The 25,055-nt window shown below is 46.7% G+C and overlaps 1 protein-coding gene across 3 annotated transcripts in view; it reads right to left on the bottom strand.

Moving 5' to 3' along the window:
• The window catches only part of LOC137334864 (E3 ubiquitin-protein ligase TRIM33-like), a 124,163-nt gene extending 109,714 nt beyond the window's left edge, over positions 1-14,449 (bottom strand). For all 3 annotated transcript variants that reach the window (XM_067999901.1, XM_067999902.1, XM_067999903.1), the window contains exon 1: positions 13,976-14,449. In XM_067999901.1, coding sequence (XP_067856002.1) covers positions 13,976-14,237 — 262 coding nt within the window. In that variant the 5' untranslated portion in view covers positions 14,238-14,449. The remainder of the gene's footprint in view (positions 1-13,975) is intronic.
• Between the last annotated feature and the right edge of the window lie 10,606 nt (positions 14,450-25,055).

Raw genomic sequence — 25,055 nt, 5'->3', positions numbered from 1 at the left:
TCAATAGATGTGCTTCCAAGACTGAGCACAGCCAAAGGGTCCTGACCTACCATCAGAACTACTGCCTCTCACAAAGGCCTTCCAATTTTTCCCGCAACCCCCAACTCAAATGCAGCTTGCAGCAGTTGGTTGCCTCTTTTCCTGCCACAGTATGCCATACCACCCACCATCTCCCACCCAAAAGGGAAAAAGAAACAGACAGAGAGAAGCAGAAGAGAAAGACAGAGGCAGAAGCAGAGAAGAGGAGAGACAAAGAAACAACAACACAAAGACACCAAAGGCAGATAACAAAGCGATCACATTCTCCGACTTCCCATGTGCAATGCCACAGGAGATCAACTAAAAGGTACGTTCAGCAGACATCGACTGTGCGCCACAGTTCAAATTTTTTTGTAATGCTTTAAAAATATACATCAATAAACGACGGCAGTCATTTGACACAGGAGTCAGAATGTCTATGATCCGTGACCTCACCCAAGTGAGCCATGGTTGTGACCTACAGCCTGAAGAGCGATTAAACTCTGACCTCACCCAGTGTTTACTTAACAGCATTTAGAATTTGCATCATTAAAGAGCCGCAGCTTAGCAGCAGAATAATGGATTACACGGTCCTCATGAAACTACGTCATCCAACTTAGCGTGAGCAACTCCATGCGAGATCTAGTACAAAATATATAATTAGGAGATCTCCCATAGCGTGCTGATGATTAGTCAGAGGATACACTGTTTTATAACAGCAGTACTATGCTATGTGATGCAGAACATATTGTTGCATAAATTGAATTACTAGAAAGCTTTGAAGTAGCATAAGCAACACAGCAAATCTGCAACAAAACAGAGTATCTTCAGACATGGATATCTGATGCAGAGATGCTTGGAGAGGTCAGGCCCGGTGGGATGGATATAAAAATTGTGAATAAAACAGGCACAGAAGCAAAGATAAGAATGGGGGGAATAAACTGTTTTTAAAAAAAAAAGGATCAAAGGAACAGCAAACAAATCAGAAAAACGTGAAGTAACGAAATGGGCCATGAAGAAAAGGTCGGTAGAGTTAGCTAGAAAAAGGGGAAATAAATTTGTCTCTTCAAATCAAAAGCACAAGCAGTACGGCTGGAATGTATAAAAAGGAGGCGAGAAAGCAAAAAAGTTGAAGCAGAGGTTTTTTTTTTAAATTATGGAAGTGTGGACGGGTAAGTAGTTCAGTACCAGGTCACCAGGGTTAGTTTAGTTTGAGACTGGAGAAAGATTCATAGACTTGAAACAAGAAGGGAAGCGGCAGAGTTGGAAAATATCAAACAGGAGGCAGAAAAGGTCAGGCCCAATTTCAAAGTGGAAACATTTTAAAGAATGAAATGCATGGGTTGAGAAAGAGAGGCCACTTGAGCTACCAGCACACGAATTGGGAGAAAGAGAGACAGAGATAGAAGGGGTCATTTTACCCTAACCCGCCCGGATCAGCTACTCGTTTTACACCCTGCCCCATTTTACTTTCCGTGAAGTCAAAGAAAGTAAAATTGGGCGGGGTGTAAAACAGGTGTAGAATCCGATTCCGTCAGTTTCCCGCCGGGCAGGTTAGGTTAAAATTAGCCCGAGAGAGTCAGCCAACCTGCCCTGGGTACAATTAGCACATACCATGAATCGAACACGGGACGTCCTGTTCGATATGGCTCAGTCGCAGTCTGGGCAGTGCATTGACCAGTGTATGTAAGGCGGAGGGGAGAAGAGGGAGGAACTCCACTCGCCCTGAATTAATACTGCTAACGTTCTAGTCAAAATTTTTGTTTGATTATGCTCCTGTGAAGCGCTATATAAATGCAAGTAGTTGTTGTTGTAGATTTGTGCACAACTGCTCATTGCTGACCAATGGATCCAGTCAAGTCGAACCCAAGTCTCTTTTGAAACCTTAAGCTTGTTACGTGGAGCAAACCCAGTAGCAAAGACAGGTTAATGGCTTCAGCCCAGGTACATGTACAGTACCATTTACAGTTGTTAACCAAACATGTCGAATAATAGTTATGACTAAATAAATAGCTCAGATCTTGATCATACTTACAAGGTCGGCTGCGAGGCTGTATGTAAAATGCAAATTGCTATAATTCAGCAAACAAAATGAGATTGAAACATCTCAACATCTGTGGTCAGGGCTTCTCTGAGGTGTGTCATAGTTGGTGCTGTTAAAGCAGAATCAATGCTCTGTAACGATTTGAAACTTTCTGCAAGTCACACTGAAACAGACCTATGCAAAGAAGGATTTAAGACAGAAATACTCTGGTGTTTTTTCTGCTTTTGGAAGACTCTTCTGATTTTGTCTGTTATTAAGGTCACTCTTTTGAATAAATAAGTTTTCCAAATAGCGTCTATGAACCTAATAAACAACATTGAAATAAGATGAATGAAAGTACCCGATGACTCCACTGGTTAAGGCAGTAAGTAGCTGACCCGTACAGACCAGAAGGTCAACGGTTCGATTCCAAGTCTGTGCCGAGTTAACTCATCTCAGCCAGGCCAGCATCTGGCTAGTCACCACTGGCTTCAGATCCCCTGGTTTAGGGAAGAGAAGTTTAGCCAGAGGTTCTGCTTCTGATTACTGGCTTCTATTCCCTCAAGTACGGAAAACTGAGGGGTGATCTGATCGAGGTATTTAAAATGTTAAAAGGTTTCGATAGTTTCTTTGTATCTACCCTACTTCCCCTGGTGGGGGAATCCAGAACAAGGGGACATAATCTTAAAATTAGAGCTAGGCCATTTAGGAGTGAAATCAGAAAGCACTTTTTCATACAAAGGGGAGTGGAAACCTGGAATCCTCTGCCCCAAAAGACTGTGGAAACTGGGTCAACTGGGCGGGAGGAATCACTCCTGCTCCTCCTGGCCCGCAAGCAGTACTGGAAAAGTACTGGATCCGGCAGTTCACTCCTCTCTTTAGCTGCCCTGGGAAACCCGGCCCGCAGACGTTAAATCCAAATGGCTAATAAAATCTGAGGCACATGGCCTCATTAACATATTATAATTACTGGCCTGCCTCTCGAAAGCGGGTAACTCACATGTTCCCACCCGTCCTGGGGGGGGGTGGGGGGGTTAAAATCCACCCTACCCATCTGTCATTTCTTAGCTGAACTGGGTTTTTTTTTGGGGTGGGGGGGGGGGGGGGGGAAACTTGACCTCTGGCCTTCCCCCAGCTCTCTGTGCCCTAGCAGCGGCCACTTGAGCTGCCAATTATACCTGCTACCAGCTCTCTACAAGTGGGATCCTGACAGCTGCCCCCTGCTGCGTTCAATGAACGAAGCCATTCCAACTATAGTACGTGTGAATGTTTACGGCAACGTGTTTGACAAACATCCACTATCCCAAGCTGATGTGGTACGCGGAAAGCACCATTCTGGGTAGAGGCTTCATCTGAATTCTAATCCGCATTCCCAAAAGCTGTACGTTGTGGATTTAACCCCTTGTGAACTGAATTTAACTGATTGGCATCATCCTAATACAAGGTGACCCGAAATCCCTCCTAGGCCAAATGGTCAAAAATCTTGACAATGACAAGAGGTTAGGAGAAATATCTTAATACACAGGGTAGCTGGAGCATGGAATGCTTTGCCACAGAAAGAAGCTGAGGCAAAGACCTTTTAAGGGAAAATTGGGTAAGTAATTGAAGCAGAAGTAGATATAGGGTTATAGGGAGAGAGAGCAGGGGAATGTGATTACTTCTGTATCACTCTAGGAAAGAGCTAGTATAGATATGATGGGCCAAATGGCCTCCCTTCTGTAGTGTAAACTTCAATGGCTTCAGGGTCCTGTTTAATTCCACTCCCGATGGTCACCACACGGGAAGTGTAACAGTTGTCATTTTTTTTCCACTCATCTGGATTTAACTTTTTTTTAATTTCCAGGATTTTTTTTTTAAAAAAGTAAACTTTGATTAAGTGCAGTAAGTGCCCAGATGGCTGCAGAGGGAAGGAACAGATTCTTCAAACTACAATTTTGAATGAATCCAAGCACACCTGTCACTGAGCACGAAGTTAACATGGACCAGATGGAGACTTCAGTCACATGTGGAAAAGAGAATGGAAACAGACTGAACAGTACGAGCTTCTGACTTCAAAGGCTCACTCCTGCCCTCCAACCCATCATAGGCCTTGGGTCTTTTCTTGCCCGCCTGCCTCCCTTCCGCCACCACCCACCCCCCTTCCTTCCTTCCTTTTCCCTGGCTCTACACTTGCTTAAAAGCTGTTCAGCCTCCAACATCTTCCAGGTCATCGACCTGAAACGTTAACTCTCTGTTTCACTCTCCGCGGATGCTGCCTGACCTGCTGAGCGCTTCTAGCATTTTCTGTTTTTATTTCAGATTTCCGGCATCCGCCAACATTTCGCTTTTGTTGTGACTTCAAAAGGGTCGTTTGCTGGGGAAACCTGCAGCCATTTCAAACCCATTTCCAACAGCTGTGCCTTTTTGTGACGTGAGGTGCAGGTTGTGGCGTGATGTTAACTATACAGTTGACAGATAAATTCAAAGGCACTTATTTTGGGCTAAAACAATTTGAATTATCCAATAACTTGAATTAAGCGATGTAAATAACACAGCAAAGTCGGAATTTTGTGCTAAAAGAAATTACAAGATAGTTTGAATGAAGCAACGTTGAATAAAGAGTAGACTGTATCTCACGAACTGTCATTTTAGTTTGTCTCTAAACTTGTGTTTACATGGTTTGGAAGCACAGGAGTTTTCTATTTGCCTCCCGGGGCGTATGACTGGTGCTGCGGATTGGCCGGCCGTTATAGAGACATTTACACATTAAAAACACTGACTTGCACGAGAATAAACAAGCCCGTTTTTACTTGTCCCTCCAAACAGTACAAAGCAGGCAAGGGAGGAGTGGTACTGCTAGGCGTTGACAGCTCAATAAAATCGATGAAAGGATGCACTTTAAGATCTAATCAGCACCTAACGATCAGAAAGTCAACCAGTGTTAAGTCGGAGCAGAAACTACGTCCTTCTGGTTGTTTTGGAGGTTACAGTCATTATGCACATGAAGTGCTCCCGCCATTGTCTGATTTCCATATGTCAACTAGGGAACTCCAAAAGGATTTTAGTCCGTGGCTGATGGATCAACAAAGTAGCACGGTGCAAAGAGAGTGCCTCCATTCGATTTTAAATTGTGTCTTCTGAAAATATAAACATGGTCTTGGAGTACATTTCATTTCAGACTGATGGGATTGGCTCCTGCTCCACTTAAAGAGCAGTTAAAGGAATGTCATACAGATGGGGTTACACCTCCACCTCCCAATACCACCAGTAGTCATTTCTAAGCTCATATCATTCCCAGGTATTAACTGGCTCAATGCAGCATCTTTAACACAGTGAAACTAGCCCCAGGAGGCTTCGGAAATACAAGAAGGGCCAACGAGCAGGAGATAGGGGAGATATCAGAAGCACAGCGGAAACACATTACATATTACATGGAATTTATAGCACGGAAACAGGCCATTTGGCCCAACTGGTCTATGTCGGTGTTTATGCTCCACACAAGCCTCCTCCTACCTTACTTCATCTCACCCTATCAACATATCCTTCTATTCCTTTCTCCCTCATGTACTGATCTAGCTTCCCTTTAAATGCATCTCTGCTTCTTGCCTCAACTACTCCTTGTGATAGCAAGTTCCACATTCTAACCACTCTCTGGGTAAAGAAGTTTCTCCTGAATTCCCTACCAGATTTATTAGTGATTCTCTTATACTTATTGCCCCTAGTTTTGGACTCCCCCACAAGTAGAGATGATGTTTCCATGTCTACCCTATCGAAACGACTGGCTTTGAAGCACATCTGAGGGTAGGGAGTGATGTGGCATGGGAGAGACGTTCCAGGCTTTGCCACCAATGCACACTAAGTCAATGTCAGAAGATCAGAGGGTGTGAGCGGGGATGGGGAGCTGGAGGAGGTTGCAAGGTGATGTTAAACCTATTGGTCAATGATTTTTCAGGTGTTTCTTTTTTAAACCCTTCTTAAAGTGGTCCTCATGAATCTCTCCTGAATTTAGTAAACTTGCAGAACTGTGTACATATTTCAAAAACCCTCTCATTACTCGAGCTGTCCTTGGCAATCCTACAAGCAATGTTTGTATGAGCTTCACGCACCATTTTTTTTTTAAGCCTACCTTTGCCTGAGCAACAGTGCAACGGAGACACAAGAGATCAAGGAAAAATGGGAACGGACTTGGAATTCTAGCAACAGGTCAATGGCTGTGTTCCTATGCATGGAAATAAATGTAATGTGATCAGGGTTGGCACTGTCTGGTTGGAAATTTAAAATCCCTACACAACCTTGTTCCACCCTCTAATAAGAATGTATTGTCACTTGAAGAGAATAAGTTAGAGAGAGACCTGTGATAAGGTACTCGAGAGGTTAAGGAGGTTGCAGACCCATTAGTCTTGCGTCAGTAACTAGGAAAATAATGGAACCTCTTAGGACAATGTTGGGGAGTACCTACATGAAAATAATATACTAAGTGACAGCCACCACGGTTCAGAAAGAGGGAGATCCTGCCTGACCCCCTTCGTTGACATTGGAAAGTCCTACAATAGCCTTTAATAAAGTTCCACATGAAAGGCTGCTCCACAAGGTTATAAGCCAGTGGGTCACCTGGGTAACCTACATAAGCAATTGGCTGAAGGAGAAGCAGTGCGTGCTAGTTAGGGGAGCGCTGCCAGGCTGGGGAGAGATACAGAGTAGCATAGCCCAGGGATCGGTCCTGAGACCCCTCTGTTTCTGATCAACATCAATGCCTTGGATTCAGAAACTCATTGTTAGTTGGTCAAATTGGCAGATTGAACTAAATTGGGGGAAGAGGGTAGAGTAAAGACTGATGAAGCACCTGGACCACATTTGCAAGTGAGCACAAATATTGCAGCTGAAATTCAGCACAGCATTGCAAGGTCTTACCCACAAGATGTTGACCTAGCTAGGGGAGAGGCTGCAAAAGATTTGAGAGCAATCGTAGACTCAACAGTGACAATCTGCAGTCGCTGTAGAGCAACAATTAATGAAGCAAACCGAACACTGAGCTACATTACCAAATCACACAAGTCTGTGTCTGGACCACATCATGAATGCTGAATCATAGAAGTTCACAGCTCAGAAGGAGACCATTCGGCCCATGGAGTCTGTGCTAGCTATCTGCTGAGTCCCATTCCCGTCCTTTGCTTACACACTTTTAATTTTTCCTTTTTAAAATATTTATCCCGGTTCTGTTTAAAAGCTACAGCTTTAATCAATTTGCCCTCTCAATGTTACCTGAATCCCAAAGTCTCTTTTAAAGTTTTGTCATTTAGCACATATTTCCTTAATCACCCTCCCAAAAGGTATTACCTCATATTTCTGCATATCAAATTTCATCTGACATCTATTTGCTCAATTACCAGATCGTTGCACTTGGGACCAGCAAGTCTCCACACCAGGAGCACAGCCTCACTGAATCACCCGTTAAACTGACCTGATCTAGTGGTCCAGATATTAAAGATCCCACAGCACTATTCAAAAGACGAGCAAGGAATTCTTCCAGTATCAAGGCTAACATTCCTCCCTCAACAAATACCAGCAAAAAACAGACTAACTGGTCATCCATCTCACTGCTGTTTGTGGAACTTTAGTACAGAATTCCTGCTACTTTTTCCTAATTAACAACACTTTTGGCTCTTCGAAGTACTTCACTGCGACATGTGGACAACTGACTGTCTGAGTGGCATTGCCAATGATGTCCAATTGAAGGGGAGTTTTGTGATGTGGGCCCATGCCCACCAGGAAATGGAATGAGGCTACACAAGCTCCTTTTACACAGGACCCTTACAGCCAGCACGCAGAGAGCATTATTAATCCATCAGTCTGGGCTGAATTTGAATCCAGACCCCAGAGGTAAAAGACCAGTCCCCACCTAGTGCCCTTAATCTGTTTTTGAAGATGATAAAGGATTCCTTGATTATTTGTTTACTAATACTGGTTGTTTATGATAAAAGCAGCAACATTTCTCATTCATCAGGATTTGCAATAGGAAACCAGCGCAATCTATGAGTTAATGTGTAGGCCATGAGCTAGCGTTAGTTTGTATGGAGCAGCTGAATTTGCACAATCCCAGTGTTTGTCATTTCTTACTGATTTAACACAACAGCTTGCATTTATATAGCGCCTTTAATGTAGTAAAACGCCCCAAGGCGATTCACAGGAGCATAGTCAAACAATAATTTTGACATTGAGCCACACAAGGAGATATTAGGACAGGTGTCGACAAGCCTGGTCAAAGAGGTAGGTTTTAAGGAGTGGCTTAAAAGGAGAGAAAGATGGAGAGGAAGTTCCCGAGCTTAGGGCCTAGGCAGCTGAAGGCACGGCCGCCAATGGCGGAGTGATGTAGGGCTGAAGAAAGTTACAGAGATAGGGAGAGGTGAGGCCATGGAGTGATTTGAAAACAAGGATAAGAATTTTTTTTTAAATCGAGGCATTGCCGGACCAGGAGCCAATGTAGATCAACAAGCACAGGGGTGATGGGTAGAATAGGATACGTAGAAACACGTGGAATAGAAGAGATGTGTTTCATCAACACCATGATGACAGACAGGCAGAATCTCACTTTCATAATACTGGGTTTTCTTGTTCCCATTAGATAGACTGACGTCCCTCTCTCATACATTCAGTGCTGGTCTCCACCACCTGCTGGGTTCCACTCTAATACCCCGCACCATGTGTTTACTTACACGGAACGTCCGGAGTGATGACATCAAGCTTGGCTGAGAAAATTTTGTTTGACAGCCTTCACCCAGCTGCAGTTTCTTAAAGCCTAACTTTTGAGTGTCTGTGCTGTCACTGGTTTCATAGCATCATACAGTCCAAAAGGAGGCCTGAAACCAACTCTTTGACTGTGGTTTTGACCACCTACCCTAACATCTTTCCATAGGATCAAGGAGGCCATTCAACCCATCATGCCTGTACTGGTTCTTTGAAAGAGCTGTCCAATTAGTTCCACTCCCCCGCTCTTTCCCCCTGGCCCGAAAATGTTTTCCTTTTCAAGTATATATCCAATTCCTTTTTGAAAGTTATTACTGAATCTACTTCCACCACCCTTTCAGGCAGTGCTTTCCAGATCATAACAGAGCGGCCAGTGCATTGCGTGGAGTAGTGAAGTACAAAGGTAGCAGAACAGGTTGGGGAGAGGGGGAGGGGGAGGGGGAGGGGGAGATGACATCAAGCCTCAAAGCTTAGCTGAGAAAATTTTGTTTGATTTTAGAAAGACAGACTTACATTCATACACAGCTTTAACGACCTCAGGACGTCCCATAGCACATTACAGCTAATGAAGCACTTTTGAAATGTAGTCACTGTTGTAATGTAGGAAATGTGGCAGCCAATTTACACATTGCAAGGTCCCACAAACAGCAATGTGATAATGACCAGATAATCTGATTTAGTGATGTTGGTTGAGGGATAAATATTATCCAGGCCAGTGCAGGCCAGGACTCCCCTGCTCTTCTTCAAAATAGTGCCACGGGATCTTTTACGTCCACCCGAGAGGACAGACGGGGCCTCGGCTTAACGTCTCGTCGGAAAGACGGCACCTCCGACAATGCAGCACTCCCTCAGAACTGCATTGGAATGTCGGCCTAGATTATGTGCTAAAGTCTCCGGAGTGGGACTTGAACAGATAACTTTCTGACTCAGCGGCGAGAGTGCAACCCAATGAGCCACGGCTGACTCTGAGCATGGGGATAGCATAGCCACGTTCAAAGGTAGTCTTACTGGGTTATGTAACCAGTGCACAGCTACAATAGCCACAGCAAATAGTCTTGTGAAGGAGTGCAAGAAAACCAAAACCTCAAACCCAGTTGATGTTAGACCCTTAAATTGTTTCTAATACTTCGATATAAAAACAAAGTATTAGAACTGCAATCATAAGGTGTATTAGAATAATTAGACATTTTGTGGAACATAGGAATTGCTCGATGAAAAAAAAAAGACCAAGATGTCTACCTAGGACTTTAAGAAAGCCTTTGATAAAGTACCTCACATGGCACAAGCTACAAGATATAACCTTGCAGAGTTAGTGGGAATCTGCTGTGGAGGATTAAGAATTGGTTGAATGTCGGTACACAGGAAGTTGTTGTCAATGGGCTTGTATCTGCTTACCAGTGGTGTCCCCACAGGGATCGGTGTTAGGAGCTTTGCTCTTTACTATCTTCATTAATGAGCTAGATTCAGGTGTTCGGGGAATGATCCACACGATACGAAGCTATGTGCGAGTGTTAGGACTGTAAAGGATGCTAAACTACTGCAAGGGGATCGCGATGTGTTGAGGGAATGGGCCCGTGTTTGGCAAATTATGTTTTATTTAGTAAAGTGCTCTGTTTTTCAAACACTTTAATTCTATTTCAGATTTCCAGTGTTTGTGGTTTTTTGGTCAAATTTTATTCTATTTCTTGTATTGGCTGGTGAACTCATGCAGTTTATAGAATTACTTTTAACTGTTTTGGCAATATTGGGCTTTTCCAATGCTCGAATTGTTATGGGGAATGGGGAACAACGCAAGTTGACTCTACTCTCAATTCGCACACGTGGGGTTACCCATGTCAGCCATGGCACAGTTGCTAGCGCACTCGCCTTTGAGTCAGGAGGTCATGGGTTCAAGCCCCACTCCAGAGACTTCAGCACAAAATCTAAGCTGACACTCGAGTGCTGCACTGTCGGAGGTGCTGCCTTTAGGATGAGACTTTAAACAGAGGCTCCATCTGTCCTCTCGGGTGGATATAAAAGATCGCACGGCACTATTCGAAAGGAGCAGGAGAGTAATGCCCATGTCCTAATCAACATTTATCCCTTAACCAATGTCGCTAAAAAAGTTAACTCTTTCTCTCTCCAAAGATGCTGCCTGACCTGAGTGTTTTCCAGTATTTTCTGTTTTTATTACAGATTATCTGGTCAATCTCTCATTGCTGTGCGTAAATGGGCTGCCGCCATCACAACAGTGACTACGCTTCAAAATGTACTTCATTGGCTGTAAAGTGCATTGGCACATGTCGAGGTTGTGAAAGGCGCTATATAAATGCAAGTCTTCCTTCTTACTTTACCTCCTTTTGCTTGGTCCGAAACCAAATGGAGCATTACTTGGGGGGGGGGGGGGGGGGGGGGGGGGAAAGAGAGGTGGTGGATCAGTATTGCATTAAGAGTATGTTTTACACACACACACACACACAAAGTAAGTGTGCTATCAATGTGTAAATCTACCAGTCGATCCCATCTCCAGCCAAGCCACATCCATTTTGCATATGCTGCCCTGCCATTTGTCTAATCATAGCACACAATAACCCCATCTCAAGCAATTCTGGGACACAGTCTCCTTGGTTGCCTGACTGGAACAGCAGCCTTTCAGGCAGGGCTCCCTCCCATTCACTGTTGTCATGCGTGGAACAATTGCTTTTTAAAAAAAATATTTAAGCCTGTACTGGAAAAAGGCAGACTTTTTAAACTCTCCGGTTTCGATTTCAGAAAAGAGTCAGGCGGCCAATTCCCCAGAACAGGACTATCCACTTTTACCCGTGGCCCCATAGATAGCAAATGAACAGGACCAACTCCCCCACGTCTACATAGCTAGAATCTGCTCCCCTGAACACCCTCCAGCACAGAGCGGTAGACCCAGGTTTTACTGGTATCTGCAATGCTGTGGATGTTTGCACTCTAGAGTGCAGCCCATCAATACAGGCCCTGCCATCTACGCAGCAGTGGTCATGTGTGTAAAAGCCCCTTGAAATGCATGCGTGTTATATGTCAACTATTTACATACGGTAACAAGCAAATGGGCTTTCCTGTGGGAAGGGGTTTTCAATTTAAACATCACACCTTTGCCCTCTTTAAATTCAACTGGGTTGCCCAAGGCTGGGCCAAGACACTTAATTCCCATTTATAGTGGCACTGAGTTCCCAACAACCGCTTCTAACTGGTTGTGGCTGGTGAGAGCCGCCTGTGACCGGTTCCAACCGCCTGGAGTGACTCACCCGCATCTACCACTCAAAAGGTTTCCCCGTGAGGGGAGGGCGAAAGAGGGGGGGGGGGGGGGGGGGAAAGCCAGGAAGAGAAACGCAACCACAGCATTAACTGGCAGCTTTGTTTTTTTTTTCGTAACGCAGATGCCAGCGGAGCACTTTCCAAATTACTTCAGCGGCGCTCTGCAATTCTGCTTTAAAAAAAAAAGAAAAAGGGCACAACTTGAAGTGGGAGCCGCTGCGCGCCCCTGCGAGTCGGGTGGAAGCGGCACATTCCTCCCCGCTTGTTACAATGTGGTCGAAGCAACAAGCGGGGCGGCGATAGAACATCAGCGCTGTGATACAATGTAGCAAATAAACTGCTACATCACCTCTCTCCCCCCCCCCCCCCCATCTCTCCAGGGGACACTAAACTTTTATCAGCAACACACATATATATACACACACACACACACTTCCAACTTACCACCCACTCCCACTTTACCTGTTCTAAACACCAGTGTGCTGTGTTGTCAGTTCAAGTACATTCTTTTAAAACCACATTGCTATTTAGACACCAGTTTCATTTCTGTCCTTTATATATATTTTTTTTTAATCCTCCCCAACCATGGAAACAGTTCAAAAAAATAATACAGACAATTGAACACTCCCAATGTCTATGGGCACATTTTTAAAGCTTGATTTTTTTTTTTAAAATTGGCAAAGTTGATGCAAGTTATTTTTGCTTTTAATTTCAGTTGCTGATGTGTTGGATCAGACGCTGAGTGCAACTCTCATGGAACCTCAAATGATGTGTTGCTGCATTGAGGTTAACGTGCGATAAATGCACAACACAAACAGGTTTTAAAGGGCCCCCTCCCAATCATATTTAGATAACTAGCACGGTTATTTTTTTCAAATAAATATTTTTTTTTAATAAAAGTTATTTTCTCATCAATTGCGACGGCCGTCCATGATGTAAGACTTTTGAATTAAGATTAGTGGAATTGATTATAATTTTTGCTTTATGAAGAAACTGTAATAGATTTTAATGAACTGAAAAGAAACACGGATCGGGCCTTTCCATTTCTCCCGAAAACTTCACCTGGGAGACGTTCAATCCCACAAAGACCTTCTATTATCTGGTGGTCAGAATATCTTTTAGCCCTTTGATTGTGTGAGGCCAGCGAGAGAATGAGACCATTTGTTAAATGTTTCATCTGCTACCGTTTACGCGAAACTTAAACTAAAATCCCGCCGGGCATCAGGCAAAACGGAATGAAATGGGCCCTTTAGTCGTCGTAAATATATTACAGAAGAAAATGCCAGTCTATGAACAAGCAGGCTGACTCTTCAAAGCAAAAGATAGAAAGGTGAGAACGTGATATCCGACTCAACTCTCACACATGGTAGAGTACAAGATGGGATCCTTTTTTGCAAAATTACAAAGCTATATAGTTGCTCTTCTCCTGTAAATGATAAATGGCTTTTTTTTTAAAAAAAACACAATTAAATGCAATAAATTGCGCCGTTTGCAAAGGGTTTGAATTCATATAAACGAACGAGAACTGGGATACCGGAGACAGTGGACTGAAAATGTCAGATGGAGAACTAAAGAGGTTTCGTCTCAGTCCCTATAGGTGCGAATAACAAATCTCATTTCACCAGCTCAGCACTGTTACTCTGGGATAGAGAACTAGAAAAGCATTTATGCATTACCCAAACAGCTTGGACCTGAAGCACTATTTGTAAAAAAAAAACAGTTTAAAATATATGTGCATAGTGAGTGCATTAATAATTTCAAAAGCCTCGGAGTTAGAGGGAACCCATGACAACCCTTCTGACAAAGGGCTGGACACTAGGCCCAGTGCAAGCCGTGTGTGTGTGTGTGCACTGGAGCCTGATAATCCGTGCATTGCGCAAGATTCAAGTGTACGAGAGCCGTGAGATACAATGTTGTTCATTGCCCGCTCCCCAATATACTCACTCTGCTGGTGTTGGAGAGAGGAGGAATCGGCCGGGCTGGCTGAACCCGGCAGCACCAAGTGCCTCTGTGGCTCGGGGAGACACTTCCTGCAGAAGGAGTGCAGACATGGCAGCAGTTTGGGATCGCGACTTTGGAAATTCTGCTTGCAGACGGCGCACGTCTCCAGCAGGTTGAGCTGGGCTCCCTCCGCCTTCTCCCCTTGTTCCCTACTCTCCGCTTCGTTTTCTGTGTTCAGCCCGGGCTCCTGTGGACTCTCTGCCATCTCCCGAGCGCAGTTTCAGGCTATTATTCCCCTTGTAATTCCCATCCGCCTTGTTGTTCGCAGTGTGTCGGGGGGTTGGGTTGGGTTGTTTTTTTTTTATCTATCCATATATGTGACCAAGTTGTTGCAGAGGTAAGCGCTTAACGACTATGGGGGTTGAGGGCGTTCTGATTCAGGCTGCTGTCAAATGTAGGAAATGCTCCATCTCCCGGACACAGGACGCCAGTGAGAAGCACCAGATCCGTATTCATCACCCCGCGTCACTGGGACTCATATTAATATTAATGAGCTACATCAACAGTCAAAGGAGTCCTTCCCTTCTTTTTTGTTAACTATTGCTCCTTCAACTATTCCGGAATCATGCCTGTACCTGAAGTCAGATGCCCTGTGCGCTCAGCTCTATGCTGATCTCAGCCAGTAAAAGGAGGAGGAGGAGGAGGAGGTGGGGGAGGGGGTGGATAAGATGAGGAGGGGAGGGGGGGGGTGGGGAGGGTTATAATTGGCCTCAGTGTCCCAGGGTTAGGAAAAGAGGGGGAATGGGTCGGGGTTCGCCACTACCCCAAGACTGGCCGGTGACTGCCTGCTGGAAAGTTACACCTGTGGACGTTAGGGGAGGGCAGGATTGGGCTCAGCGGCGAAGCCCTCTGCAGTTGAATAGTAGAATCTTAATGTGCAGGAGACCATTCGGCCCATCGTGACTGTGCCGGCTCTTTGAAAGAGCGATCCAATTAGCCCCTTTCCTATAGCCCCACAAATTTTTCCTTTTCAAATATATATCCAGTTCCCCTTTGAAAGTTATTATTCAATCTGTTTAATGTAGCACATTCCAGATCATAACAATTTGCTGTGTAAAAAATTTCTCCTCTTCCCTCTCATTCTTTTGCCAATTCCCTTAAATCTGTATCCTCTGGTTATCGACCCAGTGGAAACAGTTTCTCCTTATTTACTCCATCCAAACCCCTCATAACTTTGAACACCTCGATTAAATCCCCCTGTAACCTTCTCTGCTCTAAAGAGAACCACCCCAGCTTCCCTAGTCTCTCCACATAACTGAAGCCCTTTATCCCTGGTTTCAATCTGGTAAATCTCTTCTGCACCCACTCTGAGGCCTTGACATCCTTCCTAAAGTGTGGTGCACAGAATTGGTCACAATACTCCAGCTGAGGCCTAACCAGTGATTTCTAAAGGTTTAGCATAATTTCCTTGCTTGGTCTGGCAGCACTCATTGTCTAGGTTCACACGTGAAGAATAGCCATGTGGGTGAGATACTAATGATCATCGAGTGCTTGTAGAACTGTACCCCAGCAAGAGTCAGCGTCTTCCGCCTTTTTTGGGAGGGGGGAGAGGAGAAGACAACAACAACTTGCATTTATATCGTGCATTTAACGCAGTAAAAAGACCCAAGGTGCTTCACAGAAGTGTAATCAGATGAAAATTGACACCGAGCCAAAGAAGGGGTTATTAGGAGGAGTGACTAAAAGCTTGGTCAAAGAGGTAGGTTTTAAGGAGTGTCTTAAAGGAGGAGAGAGAGGTGGAGAGATTTGGGGAGGGAATTTCAGAGTTTAGGGCCGAGAAGGCTGAAGGCTAGGCCACCAATGGTGGTGCGAAGGGATTGGAGGATGGACAAGAGGCCAGAGCTGGAGGATTGAAGAGATCTTGGAGGGTTGTAGGGCTGGAGGAGGTTACATAGATAGGGAGGGGCGAGGCTATTGAGGGATTTGAAAACAATGATGAGAATTGGTGGACCAGGATCCAATGTAGATCAGCAAGCAGAGGGATGATTGGTGAATGGGACGGTGCAGGCTAAGACACGGGCAAGAGTTTCGGATGAGCTGAACTTTATGGAGTGTGGAGGATGGGAGAACGGCCAGGAGAGCAATGGAATAGTCCAGTCTGGAAGTGACAAAGGCATGGATGAGGGTTTCTGCAGCAGATGGGCTGAAGTTACAGAGGTGGAAGTAGGCGGTCTTTGTGATGGAGAGGATATGGGGTCAGAAGCACATCTCGGGGTCAATTGGTACGTGGAGGTTACGAAAAGTTGGCTTCAAACCGATACGGTGGCCAGGGAAGGGGATAGAATTGATGGCAAGGGTACGGAGTTTGTGGTGGGGACCGAAGACAATGGCTTCAGTCTTCCCAATGTTTATCTGGAGAAAATCACGGACAAGCAGGCTGACAACATAGAGACAGCGGAGGGGTCGAGAGAGGTAGTGGTGAGGTAGAGCTGGGTGTTGTCAGCGTACGTGTGCAACCTGACATTGTGTTTTCGGATGATGTCACCGAGGGGCAGAGTGTTAATGAGATATAGGAAGGGGCGAAGGATAGATCCTTGGGGGGCTCCAGAGGCAACAGTGTAGGGGTGGGGAAGAGAAGCCATTGCTGGAGATGCAATACTCTAGCTACGACTGGATAGGTAAGAGTGGAACTAAGCGAGCACAGCCTAACCCAGCTGGACAACGGAGGAGAGGCGTTGGAGCAGGATGGTGTGGTCGATCGTGTCGAAAGCTGCAGAAAGGTCGAGAAGGACAAAGAGGGATAGTCACAGAGGAAATACTGGCAGGAAGAAACAAAACAACATTTTATGAAAGGAAGCAATTCTAGTAAATTAATAGTTAACAGGTGGGACAGCAGGAAAATAAACTATGTTGGATCCACACCATGAGTTACAGAAAGACTTTCTGTTTTGCATGTTGGTACAGCTACAGACTTTGCCGAGATCTGCATGATACAATGAGTATGTTGCTGCAGTTTTATATTGTGGTACAGGCTCAGGGTCAGTATGTTTTGTTGGCAGTTCAATATGTAATCATGAGTGACAGTGAGGCCCAAAGAACCTGGGTGGGGCGATAGGTTTGTGCTCTGCCCACTCACCTCTGTGACCTCGGGGTTAAATCCAGTCCGCGATGACAATCTCTTTCTGACAGCTGAAAGATTCTCCAGCAGCCATTTTGTGCATTCTTAACCCAGTAGGTATTGGTCGGTAGCACAAAAGCTACTCACAGTTCAGCACTAATTGGCACTGTCCTTGAATTCCCACTCAGAAATAGCACAAAGGATGATCATTGTCGAAAAAGGAAATCACACATAGATTCAGTGGGGAGGGGGGGAGGGGTTAGTTTTCAGTTTAGGATTAAGGCACATTATTGGGTCAGTGTACATTACTACACTATACTGACATAACCAAAACTCAACCCACTTAATTACAGTGGAATCTCTAGTATTTGCTCTCCGATTATCCACACTCTCAAGTCTGCAAAAATCTTTATTAAAGTCCAGGCTTAGTTTTGCATCATCCAGCAAAAATCTGGATAAACGTTTTTTCCTTGATTATTCAGTTTCTGGCTTCTGATCGAACAGGTTAAGCAGTTATTTATTTGTGCAGTTCTTGGTAGAATTTGCTATTCATTTAACTGTTACTTAGCATTAGGATCATGAGACCAGCGGGAGTCAGGGTTTAGGGTCAGGGGACCAGCGAGAGTCAGGGCTTAGGGTCAGGGGACAAGTGGGAGCCGGGGTTTAGGGTCAGGGGACAAGTGGGAGCCGGGGTTTAGGGTCAGGGGACCAGCGGGAGTCAGGGCTTAGGGTCAGGGGACCAGCGGGAGTCGGGGTTTAGGGTCAGGGGACCAGCGAGAGTCAGGGCTTAGGGTCAGGGGACAAGTGGGAGCCGGGGTTTAGGGTCAGGGGACCAGCGGGAGTCAGGGTTTAGGGTCAGGGGACCAGCGGGAGTCAGGGCTTAGGGTCAGGGGACCAGCAAGAGTCAGGGCTTAGGGTCAGGGGACCAGCGGGAGTCAGGGTTTAGGGTCAGGGGACCAGCGGGAGTCAGGGCTTAGGGTCAGGGGACCAGCGAGAGTCAGGGCTTAGGGTCAGGGGACCAGCGGGAGTCGGGGCTTAGGGTCAGGGGACCAGCGGGAGTCGGAGTTTAGGGTCAGGGGACCAGTGGGAGTCGGGGCTTAGGGTCAGGGGACCAGTGGGAGTCGGAGTTTAGGGTCAGGGGACCAGTGGGAGTCGGAGTTTAGGGTCAGGGGACCAGCGGGAGTCAGAGTTTAGGGTCAGGGGACCAGCGAGAGTCGGAGTTTAGGGTCAGGGGACCAGCGGGAGTCAGAGAAGAGGCTGATGATGGTGATTTCGAAAGGGAGGTGGTCTCATGGATGAGATAAATTAAGAGGGCAGGGAAAAATAGAGAAACTAAAGAGAGCTCCTGATACTTCTTGTTAAAGGTGAGGCTGGAGGGGCCGGGGAGAAGGGTTTCAGGAGATGGTCAGTAGTAGAGAAAAGAAGGTGAGGGTTAACTGCTGTCCAGGATGATCCGAGAATAGTGGGCAGTTTTGGCAGAGAGGAGTTAGGCTGAGTAGAGCTTGAGGTGGTCCAGCCAGATCTGCAGATGGACAGTGAAGCCAATTGTGTGACTGGTACACTCAAGTTTGAGCCTCGTAGGACTTGAAGGAGCAAAGATGGGGGCTGTAGCAGGAGGAATGACTGGGATGGGAAACTGTGAAGGTTTTACTGGAGAAAAGGCCATCAAAGGTGGGCAGCTGAAGAGGTAGAGTGACAAATGGTGGGCCAGATGGAGTTTGAGAGTAAAGCTGTAAGCAACTTGGGGAAGAGTCCTTTTTCCAAAGGTGGATACAAAAGCAAGTGGGGTTAAAGGAGAATAGGGGGATGTGGTCAGAGGTAGCCTTGACCACAGGAGTAGAGAGGTTATGGAAGATGGCGAGTTTGAGAGAATGGCCGTAAATATGTCTAGGGGTATTTAGGTGGAGAAATCGGTTTAGGGAGGACGAGGAACACTGAACCTTAAGGAGCTGAGATGGAGATTGAAATTACCAAGGATTAGGGATCGTTCACTGCAGAGGCTGAGGGAGGAAAGAAAGGAAGATGTCTCTAACAGAAATTCAGAGTGGGGCTTGAGGAGAGGGGCAGTAGACAACAAGGATGGTGGAGCAGGATAAGGTGCTCAAAGGAGGAGAAGGTGCCGGAGGAGAACGGGAGCCACCGGAGTGTGCCTTAGTGATAAAGGCCGTTGCCGTGCTTTGGGTGGGCAGGTGGTGGAAAGTTCAGCTGAGCGACGAGGCTTTGGTAAGGGGAAAGCTGTTGCCTTCTGACTCAGAGGTGAGACTGAGCCATGGATGACACCTGCTTGTCAAGACAGGTGCGGGGATCAAACACCATTGGGCGAAGGGATGAAGGTCCCTCTTGTCTTGACTACCTCCCCCCAACTAGTTCTGCTGAGGACATTCAGTGACCAAGCATTGCATGGACTCTTCATGGATTTGTTGCTTTCACTTTGAGGTAAGGAAGGAAGGGTTTGCGATTTGCTGAGACTCGCTATAATCCGACCAATAAATACAGATTCAATCATACTACAGTTCCATATCATCAGATCCTGCTATTGTGGGATTTGCTCACTTATATCACAGGGTGTATGCTAGGACATATAAGATAACTGCAAAGTTCACATACACAAAGTCAGTACAGGGCTGTGTTCAAACAACTTTGTCACTCTGAAGGGGACCGTCCTAGATGGTGTGATAAGGTCTGTACAAACCACAGATTGCAGAAGTGAACTGCTGACCTGTACAAACATCCAAAGCCGAGATGGTGAACCTGACCGCAAGTGCAGTGAGTGGGAGCCATTCAGCTCTGTGCGAATGGCATCTTCTGAGAGGTATCCAGAGAACCACACTGACAAGGAGGGTTTCAGTGCCTATGAAGGCACTGGCACTGAGTCATTCACTTGATTGGGTGCCGTTCTTCCTAACAGATTTAGCCCTGTAATGTAAAGGGGCATAAGGGCATTGTTCCATCCTCAGAGCTGCTGAGAAGTAGCTGCATTTTAACAGCTATAATGAATCTTCAGCGATTGTACAGTACGGTTTAGTATTCAGTCTCTGCTTGACCCTGTCCTGAAGCAAGCTCTCCCCCTCATCACCAGCATCCCCCCGCCATACACCCACCCCCTCCGAACACACTCTCCCCCTCATCACCAGCATCCCCCCCCCTCCGAACACACTCTCACCCTCATCACCAGCATCCCCCCCCCCATACACCCACCCCCTCCAAACACACTCATCCACCAGCACCCACCCCCTCCAAACACACCCTCCCCCTCATCCCTCAGGACCCCCCCAAACACCCACCCCCTCCGAACACACTCTCCCCCTCATCACCAGCATCCCCCAAACACCCACCCCCTCCGAACACACTCTCCCCCTCATCACCAGCATCCCCCAAACACCCACCCCCTCCAAACACACTCTCCCCCTCATCACCAGCATCCCCCCGCCATACACCCACCCCCTCCAAACACACTCTCCCCCTCATCCCTCAGGACCCCCCCAAACACCCACCCCCTCCGAACACACTCTCCCCCTCATCCCCCAGCATCCCCCCAAACACCCACCCCCTCCGAACACACTCTCCCCCTCATCACCAGCATCCCCCCCCTCCGAACACTCTCCCCCTCATCCACCACACACCCACCCCCTCCGAACACTCTCCCCCTCATCCACACACACCCACCCCCTCCGAACACACTCTCCCCCTCATCCACACACACCCACCCCCTCCGAACACACTCTCCCCCTCATCCCCCAGCATCCCCCCATACACCCACCCCCTCCAAACACACTCATCCACCAGCACCCCCCAAACACCCACCCCTCCAAACACACTCTCCCCCTCACACCCAGCCCCTCCAAACACACTCTCCCCCTCATTCATCAGCACCCCCCCCCCATACATTACCCCCTCCGAACACACCCCCCCTCATACAATACCCCCTCCGAACACACTCTCCCCCTCATCCATCAGCACCCCCCCCATACATTACCCCCTCCGAACACACCCCCCCTCATACAATACTCCCTCCGAGCACACTCTCCCCCTCATCATCAGCATCCCCCCCCATTCAATACTCCCTCCGAACACACTCTCCCCCTCATCCATCAGCACCCCCCCCATACATTACCCCCTCCAAACACCCCCCCCTCATACAATACTCCCTCCGAACACACTCTCCCCCTCATCATCAGCATCCCCCCCCATTCAATACTCCCTCCGAACACACTCTCCCCCTCATCCACCAAGAACACTGCTCGATCGACTGAGCTGAAGAGTCGCAAAGTCGTCTTCTTAATAAACCAAAAAAATTCACTTTCTGCCCTCCTCTCCTGAAAGTTCTGTTTCATGGGGCCTCACAGCCATTCAATACCTCAGCAAAGTGGATGTTGTTTGCGAGTGAACTTACACAGAGAGTGTCGGCAAGTTATTGCACCGTAGAGGGACATCATGGCCAAGCTCGGTCCTGTCTTCCACTCGTTCACTTTCCAGCAGTGGTTACTGGATAGTCATCAGGAGCAGGAGCCCATGGTGATTTCTTGCCCCCCATCTCCCCTCTTTGCCCAGGGACACCAAGCCCAACTAAAGCTCCCTTTACACCTTCTCATCTCCATTACCCAGTAACACAAAGCTGTCTACCAATCCATGGAGAATTACACTGCAGTATCCCTGTGCTGTGGTTTGTACTTCAACCAACTCTCAACCCTTTCCTCATATAAGGCTCACTTTTAACCCTCATTATACCCATATTGCTCCAATACATAACAGACAATTAAAGTTACTATGTATATAGGTTAGGATAAGCTTCCTTTCAATTTATTTCTTAGACACTTTCCTCTTGCAATTCACTCAACCACAACAACCCATTCCTTTGCAACGAGGGCAGGCAGCAAACTTGCTGTTGGGTCTCTATCAACATTAGCCTTGATCTTGCTGCTAAGAGATGCACAAGGGTTGTCTAAATTCCCTCTCTCTCTCTCCTAGTGGTAGGTGCCTGGTCTCTTGCAAGCTCCGCATGGTAGCACAGATCAGATGAGGAGTTTACCATGTGAAGAATTGGAGGGGGGGGGGTGGAAGAATGCAAAACCACCTCCTTACACTCGGTCGCACAGGGGCTAGAGATTCCGACTGGTGGGAATGTTCCACCAATCAGGCACAAATCAGGCATGTGGGGACCAGAAAATCCGACGTTCAGCACAGGATTTCCTGATATTTGAGCAGAGCTCCACCCAGTGTTAGTTACGCCCATAATGTTCAGTTGTATGCAGAAGGGAGTTCTTAAAGGGACAGAGGCATTTTTCGGTGGGGGTTGGCTTTTTGGGGGGTGATTTTTAGAGGAGGTGTGATCTTATTTTATTAGAACACAGAGAAAAGGTTTCCATCAATAGAGAAGCAGCCAAATTGTGGTCTCCAAAATCTCCATGAAGCTGACTGTAAATAAGAGTTCAGCAGAACTGAAAGACCCTTCGAAGTGCTGGCAGAGGTGGGGAGGGGGGCTGTAAAGTGACTCCTAGAATACAAACTTTCATTCCAACCCAAACACCGACAGGGCATTTAAGTGCAAACTAATTATAGTCAAGTGCTGTTTGGCAAGTCAATTTAAAATTATTGATGGGGATTGCTTTTAAAATACCCAATCGCAGTGTTTAATGGCCAGAGTGGTACAAGACAAAACAAGGCATACCAAGGGAGATCAGATGGCACTTGACCCCGGCGACTTGCACCCGCCGTTATGCCACCAATCATATCCGCAGGCCTTGGCCAACCGACCTGGCAATGACCAAGGGCAATTTCATCCACAGGCTCTGTGTTAAAGTGGAGGCAGCTGCACAGCTGTGCCACCTGCTGCAAAGAGATCTGAAGCCAAACTTGCACACAGTGACAGTACTGTCAGTGGCAGTCAGGGTCTCCGTCCAGGCTACCATAGGGATCAATTTGCTGTCCACCGTTGTCTCAAACAAGTGACTGGTGCACCTTTTAGTAGAGACAGCAATTACAGCTCCTGTCCCACTGAATGGCAACAGAATATACGAAAAGATATAAAAGAGCTGAGGGTCCATCGAGCCTGTCCCAAACAGTCATGATGCAACTAGGCATCGTGACCCACAGTATTCCTTCCCACCACTAGCCATTTAATCTCATGGGAGAGGGAAAAATAAACATTTCTTGTGACACGGCTGCCCAGGAGGCGGAGGGGAGAGAGTGAAGAGAAGAGTGGAAGGGGGAGGGCTTGCACCCTGGGCTGTAGGTCATAACCTGGGCTCTTAGCCCATCCTCTGTAACAGCATCCCTGGCCAGGACCCTAAGCGGCTACAAAATACATGAGAAGCACTGGAGCACGGGACTGGCGACAAGGTGGAGGGTATGAGGCAGATCGAAGAACTGCGGGGCGCAGCCTAGCGGACCCAGAGGGGAGGGTATGAGGGAGGGGGAGGAGGAGGGGAGTGGAGGGGGCGGGCACTAACAGTCAGTCGGCCGAAACAGGATCGGGAAAAAAGGCCTCAGAACCTTGGGCTCAGGGCAGACCACAAGGACTATGTTGGGGTTGAGTGCAAGTCGAGCAGCCGAATTGGGAGCCAGGAACAGGGTCAGAAGGAGTGGGCAGTGTGGAGTGGGGCAGGTATCAGGTACCCAGGAGCTCTGCAGCACTATTATTTAATCATATATTTAAGATAAGATAAAAGAAAGTGTAAAATAAGGCTGAGTTTAACAGGACTATTATTTCTTAATATATATATAAAAAAACATAATGTTTAAAATGCAGCCATTCAGCCCATCCTGTCCCTGCTGACATTTACCCTCCCTGTTCCCATATCCTTCTATTCCCTTCCCTTCATCCACCTGTCCAATTTAATCATGAATGTTGACACAGTTTCTGCCTCAACCACTAACCTTGGGAGTGAATCCCACAGCCTCACAACTGTGAGAAGAGAGGCATGAAAGGTGAAAAGTGGTAAGACCCTAAAAAAAAGTGGGGAAAACAAATTAAGTTCAAAGTGTAAAAGCCCGTTCAAAGAAAGTAAAATTTAAAAGTGAACAGAAACCAAAATGGTGGACAGAGTCTCTTGAAGATTTCCATAAATGCGGGTGATCTGGGGTTGTTGACGCTCCATCTAGCGGTAGACATATGCAACTGCAGGTGTGACAGTGACAGGTCGATTAATGATGGGAGGTCCGACAGAGGTGCCTCCTAGAGGCATGCCAGAAATGGTGACACTCCAATGAGGAGTGTACAACATACATGGCAAATTATATAGATATAGTGATTTAGATGCCTCAACAAATCAGCCGGGGATGAGGGGGCGGACATATGAGGAGAGGTTGAGTAGATTGGGACTCTACTCATTGGAGTTCAGAAGAATGAGAGGCGATCTTATTGAAACATATAAGATTGTGAAGGGTCTTGATCGGGTGGATGCAGTAAGGATGTTCCCAAAGATGGGTGAAACTAGAACTAGGGGGCATAATCTTAGAATAAGGGGCTGCTCTTTCAAAACTGAGATGAGGAGAAACTTCTTCACTCAGAGGGTGGTAGGTCTGTGGAATTTGCTGCCCCAGGAAGCTGTGGAAGCTACATCATTAGATAAATTTAAAACAGAAATAGACAGTTTCCTAGAAGTAAAGGGAATTAGGGGTTATGGGGAGCAGGCAGGAAATTGGACATGAAGCTGAGTTCGGATCGGTCAATGCCCTGTGGGTGGCGGAGAGGGCCCAGGGGCTATGTGGCCGGGTCCTGCTCCGACTTCTTGTGTTCTTTAGATTTGTGGTTGGGATCAGATCAGCCATGATCTTATTGAATGGCGGAGCAGGCTCGAGGGGCCGATTGGCCTACTCCTGCTCCAATTTCTTATGTTCTTATGTTCTAGTACAAACCCACAAGGCCTTCAATGAAAGAAAGAATTTGTATTTATATTGCACCTTTCACAATCTCAGGACATCCCAAAGTGCTACACAATCAAATGAAGTATTTTTGAATTGTAG

Source organism: Heptranchias perlo, chromosome 18 (genome assembly GCF_035084215.1).
Source record: "Heptranchias perlo isolate sHepPer1 chromosome 18, sHepPer1.hap1, whole genome shotgun sequence".
In the NCBI taxonomy this organism is placed as follows: Eukaryota; Metazoa; Chordata; class Chondrichthyes; order Hexanchiformes; family Hexanchidae; genus Heptranchias; species Heptranchias perlo.
The sequence above is the reverse complement of the archived record's forward strand: the minus strand, read 5'-3'. Positions and strand labels throughout refer to the sequence as shown.